This window comes from Bacillus rossius, chromosome 15 (genome assembly GCF_032445375.1).
Source record: "Bacillus rossius redtenbacheri isolate Brsri chromosome 15, Brsri_v3, whole genome shotgun sequence".
Classification (NCBI taxonomy): domain Eukaryota; kingdom Metazoa; phylum Arthropoda; class Insecta; order Phasmatodea; family Bacillidae; genus Bacillus; species Bacillus rossius.
Genome location: NC_086342.1, coordinates 9,854,264 through 9,868,902, shown reverse-complemented (window position 1 = coordinate 9,868,902; position 14,639 = coordinate 9,854,264). Strand labels below are relative to the sequence as shown.

Genomic DNA, 14,639 nt, shown 5'->3' with positions numbered 1-14,639 from the left:
CATTGTAATTTGTTTTCTAGCTGTCGGCGTTGTGGTCAATTTTGACATTTGGCGTTATGGTATTTCGGCGTTGTGTCAACGACCCAATGTTACACTGTGGCACACCTATATGCTTGGTAAGTCGGCCGATGTCCAGGATTCCACGCTCGGTCGGCTGACTACACTGTCACAAATGACAGTAAATTTACGAACTTTTCAACGAAGAATCAACCTAAAACAAACGAACAGTCCTTCGTAATTTCAAATAACGGAATCTTCGTAGAAACTACGCAGTTATTTTGATTTCCGATTGGTACGTTACGTTCTAAACAAAGATAAAAAAACACACACACACATTTGGACAAAGGAAGTGTGTTATTAATAATAAGTTTATGAAAGGTTTGTTACTATAACAAGAATATACTTTTGGTTCATGTTCAAAGAAAGTGAACTTGTCCGTATATTTATGAAGATCCCTGGATAGTCTGCAAACAGCGTTTTACGTAATTGGAAGGTGAAAATTTCAAACAGTACTTAATCTCGTGTTTCTAGCAGACTTCATATGTCTTACTTACTGCAGGGAAACAAAACAAATAGGACCAATGACTTAAAGGGGCCCCGCATCGTCAGGGGTGTATGTGTGTTAGTGAGGCAGGATGATAAGCGCGACGCTCGCTGGTGCTTCTAGCGCGGTGTCTCCTCTGGACTGGCGCGCAGTCTTCTCGTAGTGCATTTGAGCGGAAACCACAACATTACATGGCGGAGAAATGAAGCGTGTGTTTCCAATAACCTAAAAATTATACCGTTAAGCCATTTTCATTCCCCTGAAAACACAGTTTATAAACGAAATACGTCAACAGAACTACCAGTGCTGAATCATTTGTGTCTTAACTGCACAAATTTTCGAGTGACGCACCAGGTCTAAGGCTAAAAAATTTCACTTCATTGCTAGTGATATTTGGGTTTAAAAAAATGTTCAAACGTAAACATTCAATAAGACAGCGAAAAATCATCAAATACGTCAGCTAAAAAGTAAAAAATTAAAATGTTGGAAGAAACGGTGGACGCAGCAAAGAAATATCGAATACAGACGAAGACATATAATGCCAAACATCAATATCGATTACATAATATAATTAACACTGACAGGACCGGATGCCAGTATGAATCAACGTGAGACAGGTTAACTGGATGAAAAGGGCGCAAAGACAGTCTTGGTGCAAAAACTCAAGTCTCTACATGACCGCCCAATCTTTACACAGCGCGGTACAGTCTAACCGGTCGTCGGGGGCTGGAAACAAAAGAACGCCAGTTCTTACGTTAAAAAAAAAAAAAAAAAAAAAAAAACCTTGCCGAGATAGCACGAGCGGTGCAATAAAACCGCGAAGTCCTCAACCCCCCTCGAACCACCCCTTCAAGGGTTGTCGCCGTCTAGACATTCCACCCACTCTTCACCCCTCCTGGCGAGCTTATTAACCCAGCCACCCACCCCCTTGGAAAACCAAGAAAGGTTGCGACAGCGGTCGCCTTTGCACCCCTCGCCAACCTAACTCCCCTCCCCCCCCCCCCCCCAAACCCCTTAAGGCTTCGTTCTACCACGACCACATCTCTCTTCGGCCAAATTGTCAGCTCTTTAAAATTTTATATTGAATTTCCTTTGCCGCAAGGGAGGGTGGATGGTGGAAGAGGGGAAGGGGGGAGGGGAATTTGATTACGTCGCCGCCACGACAAGAAGAACAGGAAGACGATGAAGAAGAAAACTCTTCGCGAATCCACCCGAGCTTCTACTTTGCTACACCCCGCCCCCTTTTTTTAAACCATTTTTTTTTTCATCCTGCTCTCCCGCTTATTTTCATTCTTAACCATTCTACCGCCGATTTCGCAGCAGATTTCACAGGCACATTTTTTTATAAATATGTTTGCACAATTTTCTCCCCCCCCCCCCCCCCCCCCTTCTCAAAGGGTTAGGCTCGTGTGCCTTACAGGTCTCAGAGCGAAATATACGTTCTTTAGTCGTATATATGATTAAAGACCCGAGAAGGTCAAAATGTGGGAAAGTAAGAGATTTGCAGACGTACTCGTCTTTCCTTTTGCGATTATATGTAAAGGTTGCCAAACACAACAGATGTATGTAAAAATATCTGGAAATTCACTTAGGCGAACAGTCCCTTAAAGGGCCCGCCTACCTGGTAGCAACATAGAGCATGCAGGGCTTCAAAGGGCGGAGGGCTGTTTCTGTTTCCGGATTTAGTCTTTAATCTGTATTTTTAGTAGAGTGAAAAGGGCTCAAAAGCATGTTTTCAGAATAATTTTCATTTCTGATTCTCGAAAACGCCCAAGGCCTTGCTTGCTTTGATTACATCTTTATCTCCATTTGCCAACCATCCAATGTTATGGTTACCGCTCAAAATTCACCGTTGACCCATGCACGACGAGAAGACTGCGCGCCAGTTCAGAGCATTGCGCTTAGGGGCGATACCAAGCTAGAAATGCCAGCGAGCGTCGCACTAACACCGACACACCCCTGACTATGAGGGCCGCCCAAAGTAGTGTCAAAAATCGTTATTATTGACGTGACAACGTCTAATAAATCGATGAACGCCGGCTGCACGCACGAAAAAGTGTCCCCTAACGCGCATTGTCCCGTTACGTTGTGTCCCGTTACGCTCATGGTACGCTTGCAGCGCATCTATCTCTCTTCCACTCGATTGGAACAAACCATCGATTTGACTTTTTCCAGGCACATTAAACTTGAAACACTCCCATTCGTTTCCTACTTTTCCTATCATCGTCCTATCCTTAACAGAATAACACAGATTGGAAGAAATTAAATAGCATACATGTATAAAAGTTATAGTTAAAATAATCTGTTCGTTATTAATTCAAATATGTTTATTACTATGAGTGCAAATAAAAGTAAATTTATCAATTAAATTGTAGATTCATTTCACTCCTCCTTTGTATCCATACAAAATAGTGAAAATTCATTAAAAATGAGTCAATTTTATTCATAAAAGTATGCAATCATTTATTTCATCAATGTTTTGTTATGACGTCACGTTAAACTATCGTCCGTAAACCGACTTTACAGACAACCAATTTTTTACCCTCGGATCTCAAATCTTTCGAATTGCAGATATTCAATTGTATTCCGAGGGTTCGAGGGTTCGAGGTTTCGACCGGACCGTACCTAATCAAAAAAATAAAATTCTGAAAACCCAAAATGGCTGCAGTGTAGGCGGAGGTTTATTATTATTATTTTTTTGCTTTACCGCGAACGGCTGGAGTATTTTTAACTCCCGTCAAGACAGCCGCCCCCCGCCCTAGCGTCTTTTCCGCACCAGGAAGGGAAGCTGTTCGGAAATGTCGGAATGAGGTGGGAGTCCTGACATTGGTGGGGGAAGGGGGGGGGGTTGTAAAATGGCGCTCTGAAGGGAAGGGACACATTTAATAAATGCAAATACCCCCGCGCCTGCCGTCGTTAGCGGTCGACAATTAAGGGGGTTGTTACATCTGATTTCACGCGCGGCCACACTTCATGCCCCACATCCCCTACCCCTCCCCCCCCCCTTCAGCCCTTAAAACGCAGGGGAGGTTCTCCCGCGCCCTAGGGGAGGGAGTGGTTGGGGGGGGGGGGGGGAGTGAGACGCTGAGTTCCCAGACACACCCTGAGCGTTGTAATCGTGTTGACAAGCGGGTCCGGTGGGGGGTGGGCGTAGCATTTTTATAAGGTTGGCACCCGCTACTCGGGGGCAAAACGGCCCAAGCGCCGCTCGCTCAGGGCCACAAACGAAGTCAAGGGCGCGGCTATGCACTCGCTAACCCGCACACATAAGCAGGTAGCATCCTAAATTATTTTGCCTTTAATATTTCGTGTTTTTTACGCGTGATTTAAAAAAAAATAATTCATAATATAACAATGTTTAATTGTTAATAAAATGCCTTTTCCACTAAACAAGTCATGATTTTTATGTTTTTTTTATGAACGATAAAGGTTACGTACTAACGGCCAAAACCTGTATACCACATGATTTCATGTTTTCAGTACCTACATGCCAGGACTGGCATGGAAATTTAACAAAATCAATGAGTAGAAGGGAAAAAACACGAAATATTAGAAACAAAATAGTTTAAATTGTCCATGTGGAGTTCTAGAGCAGTTCGACGTGTATAATTTTGGGGTTTACAAGCTATTTTACCATGTTGAACAAGTTATAGATATTTTAGCAGTCGGTAAATTTAAACCTAGCAAAAAAATTTTAATCCAAAAGAGTGCAATTTTTAGCTTTATTACAATCACACGAATTCATGGCCATCTAACGAAGTTAATGCCTTATTTCGAAAATTACAACTGTAACATGTGTATGTATTTGCTGAAAATTCTTTATACCTATAATTTTTTTTTTTCCTTTTATATGATAATCCTGGTACATGAAGTTAAAATCTCACCCCACTATAAACATAAATTTAAAAAAAAAGTTATCCCCCACCTTTTTTTCCCACTTTCAATGTGCGTGCATTGTGTTCGAATCAAAAGTATTACATAATTTGGTATTACAGCGACAATGTGGGACCAAGGGACAAAAATACCATTTCTTTGTCGAGAGATAACTGAGCGTATACCTCTAATCCTTGGAAGCTTTGTAAAACTTTATAAAAAAAACGTTTTTGGATGATGCACATTTAAAAGAATTGAGAAGTATTGGAGTAGGTATAGTGCTATGATATTTTTTTTAGGCAGAATTCAAAGAAATACTACCTACTGGTGCCGTTACCATGGTGTGACTTCCGGGAGATTTTTATTTAGTTATTATGTTATTTCATATAGTTATTGTTAAATGGTCCGTAGATCCCAAAACTCAAAAGTTTATGTGTGTGTGTGTGTGTGTGTGTGTGTGTGTGTGTGTGTGTGTGCGCGGTCGCGCGCGCGCGCGGGGGAGACCTAAGATGCACATAAAGTTCTGCCATTCCCGATTACACCCCAACAATTCACCTTCGGCCAACTTCGGGAACTCAAATATTAAAAGTGGTCGGTTAGGTTAGCTACATCAAAACACTTTAAAACACTAGTTAGTTAGGTTAGTAGGCTATAGCTACATTAAAATAAACAGAGAAATATATATATATATATATCAACCAGAGGTTAGCCGAAGGTGAATTGTTCTGGTGTAATCGAAAATGTGCATCTTAGGCTTCCCGCGCGCGCGCGCCATCCATCCGCCACAGATGACAGCGTTGTGGTGACGTATTTCCGTTCCACGAAGTTAGACCGAGAGAGCTAAGATGTTACACATTAAAAAAAAGGCGTGCGAGGGACGGTCTGCAAGCGGACATCTCCCCCCCCCCCCTTCCTTTTTTTTATAGAGAGAGAGAGAGAGAGAGACGTAAGCCTGTGATGCGCGAAGGTGCAGCGTCGCACCACGCCTTTCAGTCTTCTTCCAGAAGTCACGCGTTCCCTTCTTCCCCTCAACCGCAAACCCCCTCCACCCCACCCCTACCCCCCTGCACCCGGCGCGGATGATCAGGCGCTAATTCCAGCTGCGACAAGAGGCCGAGACTTCTTGTCGCCGCAGCAGCTGAACGAGCGGGTGAAGTCTTTGCGGGGGCGTCTGAAGACATGCGACGTTCGAGAGTAGACGTTGTGGGTGAAAGAGAGAAGGGCGGGGGTTTAAATGAGGGAAGGAACTTTTCTTCTGCTAAATGATTTAATAAATAATAATAAAAAAAAAGAAAGACAGGAGAAGGAAGTCCCGAGATATTCCTGGACGAGGGAGCTTCAAGCGCTCGGCTGACAAGGGAGACTCTTAGCACTCGCCGCGGTGAGACTGCCGGCGGTAATGATAAACTGATTTCCGCACAGTCGGCGTGGACAATAATGATGGGTGGGAGGGGAAGAGACTAAAAGTGGGAAAGGGGAGCAAAATAAAAAAAAGCGACGTAGCCTGTGGTTCCTCGACCTCTGGAAGACAAAAAATATACATCAGATTTAAATTTAAAAATAAAATAAAAAGCGTGCTGCTTTCGATGAGTGCCTTCAGATAATCTCAAGAGGTTGTAAAATCCAGAGAGTCAACAGTGATTTTATTCGTGTCTTAACTTTTTTTGTGGTTGCCGGTCACGTGTATTGTGACGTTGCTATTTTCGATGGTTCGTTGTTTCCTGAAGGCATGGTTTTGTAACTACGTAAGAAACGCAACGACCAATACACCTTGTATGTCCAAAAGCTTACATCAAGACATGCACTCCCATTGCACAAATCTTTCAAAGATAATATACACCTTGAAATCGATCAACCTAAGAAAACAAATTTACCAATTTTTTTTTCTCGGGCAGTTTTTTTTAAATTAATTTCATCATGAAAACATATATATATAGCCTATATATTTTATTATTAAGTCATTTTCTTCGACAGTCCGAAAGTTTAACCTTTAGATTTGCATAGTAAACACCACATCGCGGCAGTGTATGCACACAACGAATGCGTCTTAAAAAGTATTTTTTAATTAAACTCTTCAAGAAGATAAAAGTTAACAGACGCTTGCGTTGCGGTTTCGCGTCTTGCGTTATTTATGAACCAGCGGGCTGATTACGAACATCCGCGCAGACTTGCGGTATCCTCCACGCTACACAGAAACACGTTCCGCATTCGGCGACTACGAACTAACATGCGGTATGTGTGTAGTTATGATCTGCTGGACTTCTGAGCCACAGAATGTATCAGCAACCACTGAATAATTAACGGGAGCGTTAAATAAACTATTGAGCAAGTGAAATAGGAAAATATTTGATTTTTTTTTCCCATCTGATTTTTCTAAATATTCTTTTCGGGCATTTAAAAATTTGGTGATTTATTTGATTTTTTATTGTTTAATTTAAGGATGGAGTAAAATAAATTTGTTTCGTCAATGTTCAAATATTAATCATATTGCGCATCATTAAAGTCGTTTTAAAATATATATGCTGAAAAATCAAATAGTAAAACATGTAATAAGTTCCATAAAATAGTAATATGCCGTGTCCGTAAGGTATATTGTGTAACTAAACATGATCTGAGACCTAGAATACTAAGCTGACAATGTGTCGTCTGTGCGCACATTTTCTTTCCAGCATTATTTTGTTTTTTACAGAATTGGAAGTGAGTTTGGCTTGCATTTTTCCTTCAGGAATTAGGTAAAATTGGTTTGTAGATATTGCAATTTTAAAAGATTTTTTATGTATACGAGTAAATATTTATATAATCTTTTCATATTATTCCTTGTTTTAGAAAACAATCTATTGGTAAGACGTGATTTTTCGTCGCGGTCCAGATAATTTTTTTTTATAAATATGATACTACGTGAAAAAGCACTTATCACTTAAATATTATTTCGGAAGTAAAAATGTTGGAGAATTTTTTTGATTTAATTCACTTTATTCAGTAGCTTTTGACGTTTTGAAGCCACGAGCTATTCGTTTATTTTTGGTGACAACATTTTTTGTAATGAATGCAAATCTCTTTAAATTACGTAGTATATGAATTAAAAGAAGAAAAAAAACCTTTTTAAACACGAATTAAAGTTTTTTTTTGCAATTCATGGATATAGTCTGGAGCACAACACTAATCTTATTTTTGAAATTAATAAACACTGTTGAAAAGCGCAAGGCGATACGAGAATTTGATGCTCTTGGTGTATGTAGTGGTAGGCAGTCCCTCGCCTAACAGAAACCTATGTTCGCAGATAACGCAGCAGCTGGACTCCAGCAGATGCAATGACGATATAGCATTCCCCTCCAACCCTCCCATTCTGCCTTCCCCTTGCTTTTCTCCCTCTCCCCCTCTTCTCGAGAAGTTACGATATTTCGCTCCACCCATCCACTAGATGCAGCACATAGCCAGTAGCCCAGCGCGCTAAAAAATTTTCCTAGGGAGGCCCCTTAAAGGAGTTTGAGCAATTCGTCTATATATAAAAAAAAACCCTTCCCCATTTCATCCTCTTTGGTCGGATTTTGCCTATTAACGAAGTCGACCGAGATTTTCCATTACTATACTTTATGTATCTGTCTGGAAATGATACGTGCAAAATTACGGGAGCTATCGTGTCCATAAAATTTTGATTGGTTGACAATGGTTTTGGACGTCAATCGACCATGAAACGTAAAACTATATAAAAAGTATTAAGTCGCACTATGGTAACGGCTACAATAAGTTTATTTTTCTTTCGAAATCTGACTTTAAAAAAAAGGTTTCTAACTCAATTGCCACTCGAGAATTACCCGATACTCATGGATCTTCGACGCTTTAGCTATACCATTGACAGCTGAAACGAAAATAAAAACTGCTTCGGGACCGAAGAATCATGCGAGTAGGTACCAGCTTTAATAGGCTATATAAAGTCGCCGTAACTACGTGCTAAATCTTTTACGATATTGGCGCTAAAACGACCGTAAAACAAGTGAGCTGCGGCAGCGACGGCCAAATGTGCAACTACACAGTTCTCCAAAGGCCAAACTACAGACATTCCCTTTTTAGGGTGGGAATTAAATTCTGCCACAGTGAAAAGTTACCGTCGTCAAAGCTTCTTATATACAAGAAAAACAAATAGCTCAAGCTAGCAACTATTTTTTTTATTAAGCAATCAATAAACATTTTCCATTTAAATGGAGGTCCACATCCATGTGGTTGACTTTGTAAATTAAGAATTTTATTGAGCTGGAATCCCACAGAAAAAGAAAAAAAAAAAAGATTTTGAGAAGTTTATTGTCTAGAAAACGCTTGTGTACACTGACTGTCTCATCAGCAATTCATGACTGGGCAAACGAAAGTGTAATAAAAAATATAATTTCGAACATTTATTTACTATGCAACAAAGTTAAACCGACTCAAGGTAGTAGTTATTCGAGGTAGTTATTAGAAGAGATAACTTCGAGGGTTTCTAAATTCAAATACTGAAAAACGTGTGGTATTGTGAGCCGTTAAAAAAAAAAAAAAAAATTACATAAGTTTAACCGAAAGACGCCAGGTTTCGAACTTTTTAGACCGTAAAAGTTTTGTATCGTTTTAATTTTTCAAAATTCAACTTCGTTTAAGCGTTGCATGTAACTAATTGAAATTCATTAAGGTAAATACTTACTGGCTGCTACAAAAAAAAGTGTTTTAGTAATTAACTCGAATTTTGGGAATGACTAAAACAGTAATTATAGCCTACTGTTACAAACGCCAAGGCCGCGACACGCGACAGGTTCGAAGTTGGCTGGCGGGCCTAAACGGCCACTGGAGTCACGCGCCGTCCATTGACGTAAGGCATGCCACGCGTGCCTGGCCGGATTACAAGGGTCGTCGCTTACCCCCCACCCCTCCTTCCAACCCCACACCTGCCTCGGCGCTGTTGTCTATCGCTGTACGGCCTCGGGAATTCCGTGGCGGGCCGCCGCGCGGAGTGGCGAGAACGAACGCCGCCTTTCTGGACTGTTCGAGCGGCGTCGGGTCGGCCCCGGGATGACGCGACTCTTCACAGCTGCTCTCCTCGGTTAGACCCACGAGACACAAGTCATTTTGGGTTATATAGGGGTTAGTGGTGTCTCGGGAGGAATTGAAATATTTTAAATACTATACCCAGAAACAAGAAAAATCTCTCGGCGATCGAGGCCTCGACACACCGGGAAAAACCTGGCGCTCGGACTTTGTGTAAGCATTTGCTGTGCGCACTCGGCGGGGCCAATATACAGTTCTTTTTTTTTTTCCCCGGCATGCACGAGGTTTAATATTTAACGCGGCCTACTTTTCCCTACGAAGGAGTTAGTAGTGTCAACATGAACACCATGAAAATGCAATCTCATTTTAGTTTCCGTGCGTTGTGGAAGGGAAGCCATCTTTTCACAGACGAGAGAGCCAAACGCCCGATCGTGAATCTTCGTTTTTTTTTTTTTTTTGTTCATTGTAAAAGGTTAGGTTAGCAACATTATAAATACTTTAAAACATTGCGGACGGTTGATTTGGTAAGGATAGCTACATTAAAGATACTGTAAAATCATGTAAAACGGTTTCCTAGCCCTGGATAGCTACATATTAAAAAAGTTATTTGCCAAGCAACCATGAATTGTTTTTACAGTATTTTTTAATGTAGCTATAATAACCTAATATATAACAAACCATCCACAATGTATTAAATTATTTATAACGTAGCTCTAATCGACCGCAAAATTTAATGCCACACCGGCTTATACAATGAGATGGAACGGAAATAAAAAAAGCGAGCATGAACTTCGGGGAACTTCGGGTGTGGCTGTCTCGTCCGTGAAATGAAGGCTTCCCGTTGTGGAAGCGGCGGACGCAGTAGTGAGATGTTCCATGGGTCGCGGGCCTCAAAGGGGACATCTCGGCGGGGGTGGGGGAGGGGAGTACTGACCTTGACGGCGGGGCCCGGCCGGCGCGCGCCCCTAGTGCACCCACGACGGGCCTGTGGTGTACGGCGGCGCCGGCTGCTGCGGCGGCGGCTGGTGGCGGTCCGCCCCCGCCCCCGGGTGGTGGTGGTGGTTGTGGTGGTTGTGCAGGTGGTGGTGGCCGTGGTGGTTGTGGTTGTGGTGGTGGCCGAAGTTGAAGTCGAGGCTGCCGTCCATGCTGAGCTCGTGCTTGATCACCTCGTCCACGTTGCAGTCGAAGCCCTGCAGCGTCTCGATGTTGAGGTTGAGGTCGTCGGCGATGGTGCCGTGGTTGAGCGCGCCCATGAGCTGGCCCATCATGGTGGAGGGGGCGGGGCCCGCCGCCTCTGCGGGGCTGCGCTCGCGGAACTGCTGCTGGGCGGCGGCGGCCGGCGCCTGCAGGTACTCGTACTGCTGCTGCTGCGCCACATTCAACACCACATTCAACACCACATTCAACACCACATTCAACACAGAATACTTTATAATAATGCCAAGCATCATCAACATGGGCAAAATTCTGTTTCCCGGTAAAAAAAAAAAAAAAACGGGTGTTTGTACTTATGTACGTGCGTGAGAAGATATACTTCTTTGGCATCATTAATTAAAATATAGTTTTTAATTGCATGCAAATAATTAATTACAATAAAATAATAACATAGCTGAAAAAGATAATCAACACAGTCAATAAAGTTCAGTTTAAATTTGAAAAATTGAATAAATGAAATTTTAGAGAATAATAAATCAATATGACATAGTTTGTTCTAAATATTATAAGATTCTCAAATTTAAATATTTATTATTGATTATTTAATATTTTACAGAAAGTAAATATATCTAATAATAAATTCAACCATTTAATTTAACTTTATTCATTTTTTTAATATTTATTATTTTCTTAATTTAATGTTCACTTTTCATTTTTATCAAAAAGTTCCCATTAAATGTGTTCATTTATTTTTATAATTATTTAGTTCAATTTAATAATAAATATTAAAAATTAATATTTTAATTTTATGTTCGATTTTAATTTTTATCACAATTTTTTTATTAAATTAATTTCTTTATTTTGTAAATATTAATAACCAATAATAAATACTTAACATTAATAACTTAATAATATTTAGTATTAATTATATTAAATAATAAACTTTTAATTTATATCAATAAATAATACATACGGATAGTTAACCTCAATTATATTGGAGCACTTGAAACAGTATAAAGGCACAACTTTTTTACTAATATTTACGAATTATAAATAATATTAATCAAAATATTCAATTTAAATCACTACTGAATATAATTAATTAGCACATATATAATTCGCACTTGTATGAAACTAAAACACGTGTTGTGAATGTAGAAACTAGAAACATGTGGATAAATATTATAAATATGAAAACAGTTATCGGAGGCGACGAGCGTGCCAATATGCGCGACTAATTGAGGTTCTATTTCTATTTTGTTGGTAGCTTTTATTCGAGACTTAATGGGCGATTTAGCGGGTAGCTTCAACCTGTTAATTTTGTGTTACAGTGATGCGCGCGCGCATCTTAAAATTTCTCTCTCGTCATTTTTTCATAACGCGCCTAAAGAAGTATAACTTCAAAAATACTTCAGAAAACACTAAACCATTGCTTTCTACCTGATTTTCGACAAATGCTGCCCATCTTGTTGAAAATTCATTTAAAGAGTTAAAATTAAAAATTATCCCTTTGGTTTTGCAACTTTGGTTCACGCCATCCACCACAGATGGCAGTACTGTTCCGGTGCATTAAAGAAATTACTTCCCGCCAAAATGCCTGTACCAGGAGCTAGGATGCTACACATTTAAAAAAACATGTGAATGTTACAAATTATTTTAAAGCAAAAAGGTTTGTAAAATGTTTATAACATAGATATTTAAACCAATGTCTGCTGTACAAATACAAAAAAAGAAAAATAGTTTTGCAAAAAAAAAAAATATGACTGCAGAACTTCTGTAAGGCTCATATCACGGTTCAATAAACTAGAGAAGCGGCATCCACTGCCGACAGATGGCACTTAGTATTAAACTCGATCCAGACAATTGTAAAGCAATAGTTAGGGTCCTGAAAATCTTAATATAAAATTTTATGTTGTTACATTTCAACAGTTCGTAATATTAATTGTTAATTCACTATTTATTTAGAAAATTGTCTTCTTTCTCTCTTTCTGCCATTTAACCCTTTACGATAGATACACTTTGGCAAAGAAGTTTCACTTGTATCACGCTCATATTTTTTTTTTTAAGTTGCTTGGCTTCAGGGTTGTAGCGATGCCAGAAGGCAAATATTTCACCGACGTTTGGGTCGACGTTGCATTAGCCATCATCAGGGAGGAGATCACCTACTGACGTCACTTCAAGTTCTCCTGCGCTACCGGGGAGGGTTTTTTTCTGGGTCGTTACCATAACGCCGAAATACCATAACGCCGAATGTCAAAATTGACCACAACTCCGACAGCTAGAAAACTGACGTGTACCACAACGCCGAAATAACAACTGAAAGAATTTGTGTGTGTTTCTGAAATGTACCTTAACGCCGAAATACCACAATCAAACCTAACCTTATCTAACCTAACCTAGCGTAATATAACCTAACCTAACTTAATCTAGCCTAACCTAACCTAGTCTAACCTAACCTAGTCTAACCTAACCTAGTCTAACCTAACCTAGTATAACCTAACCTAGTATAACCTAACCCAACATTTGTGGCAATCCTGCAATGACATTTTTCGGCGTTAGTGTATTTCGGCGTTGTGGTAATTCGGCGTTGTGGTACACAGCAGTTTTCTAGCTGTCGGCGTTGTGGTCAATTTGGCATTTCGGCGTTGTGGTATTTCGGCATTAAGGTATTTCGGCATTGTGGTGCGTCCCCACTTTTTTCTCGATCGGCTGCAGTCAGCAAACGTCGACCGGAACGAGTGTGATGTCCCAGCCTAGCTACGAGGTAAGCCTACATTTCACAGACGAGAGAGTCACACCCGAAATTCCCCGAAGTTCATGCTCGCTTCCCCCCCCCCCCACCCCCCCCCCCCCCACGTTTTATCTCATTGTATAAACCGGCGTGGCATTAAATTTTGCGGTCGTTTAGGATACGTTAGCTACATTATAAATACTTTAAAAACATTGGGGGATGGTTGATTATATTATTTAAGTATAGCAACATTGAAAAATACCGTAAAATCATTTTATGGTTGCTTAGAAAATAACTTTTTTTTTAATATGTAGCTATCCAGGGCTAGGGAAACCGTTATAACATGATTTAACAGTATCTTTTAATGTAGCTACCCTGACCAAATCAACCGTCCACGATGTTTTTAAAATATTTATAATGTAGCTAACCTAACGAAGGTGCGCGATCGGGAGTTTGGGTCTATCCCCGGTAGCGCAGGAGAACTTTGTAGTGACGTCAGTAGGTGATCTGCTCCCTGATGATGGCTAATGCAACGTCGACCCAAACGTCGGTGATATATATTTGCCTTCTGTGCATCGCTACAACCCTGAAGCCAAGCAACTTAAAAAAAAAATAATAATGATCGTGGTACAAGTGAAACTTCTTTGCCAAAGTGTATCTGTCGTAAAGGGTTGAATGGCAGAAAGAGGTACCTTTGAATATATATATATATATATATATATATATATATATATATATATATATATATACTGTATAGAAGTAGCGAGTGGATAGGATTTACTATACGTTTTTCAGAAGCGTATGATGAGCAGCTTGGGAAATTCACCGCTGCAGTGCGCTGCCGTAAAGCCCTGTATCGTCTTAGTTGTTCTTTACACGTTAGAGCGCAGCACTGTCGCCCGCTGTCATTCCCCGCACCCCCCACCCATCATTCACTGCAGCTCACGGTCGTTCAACGGGAGGGGGAAGGGGTGTTTGAAGAGTTCGACACTTGTCCGCTAGGGACCACCACAAGTCGATGCCCTAGAGCAGTGTTTTTCAATCTTTTTGATTTCGCGACCCCTTTACAAGTTGAAAAATTCCGGCGACCCCCTTGTGTCACAGAAAACAAAGAAATTATTTAATTAAAAGACTACGTTAATGGTATTTTCTATTTTGGTACAATTATCTATTATTCGGATCTACACTCTGCAGGAAGCCGCGAGAGTTTTGAAAGTAAGTACGAGGTAAGTTGGTAAGGCTACGTGCGACTTAACTTGGACGCCAACTCGCGCGGGCCAAACTGCGTCGGCGACGGCCACGTTGCCACGCCGCATTGTCGTT

General features: G+C 40.6%; 1 protein-coding gene across 2 annotated transcripts in view; it reads right to left on the bottom strand.

Moving 5' to 3' along the window:
- Positions 1-14,639, bottom strand: part of LOC134539719 (forkhead box protein O) — a 382,038-nt gene that overhangs the window by 43,496 nt on the left and 323,903 nt on the right. The window contains exon 3 of one of the 2 annotated variants that reach the window (XM_063381957.1): positions 10,365-10,797. In XM_063381957.1, the coding sequence (XP_063238027.1) occupies positions 10,396-10,797 (402 nt within the window). In that variant the 3' untranslated portion in view covers positions 10,365-10,395. The remainder of the gene's footprint in view (positions 1-10,364; positions 10,798-14,639) is intronic. The other variant, XM_063381958.1, reaches the window with a different exon arrangement.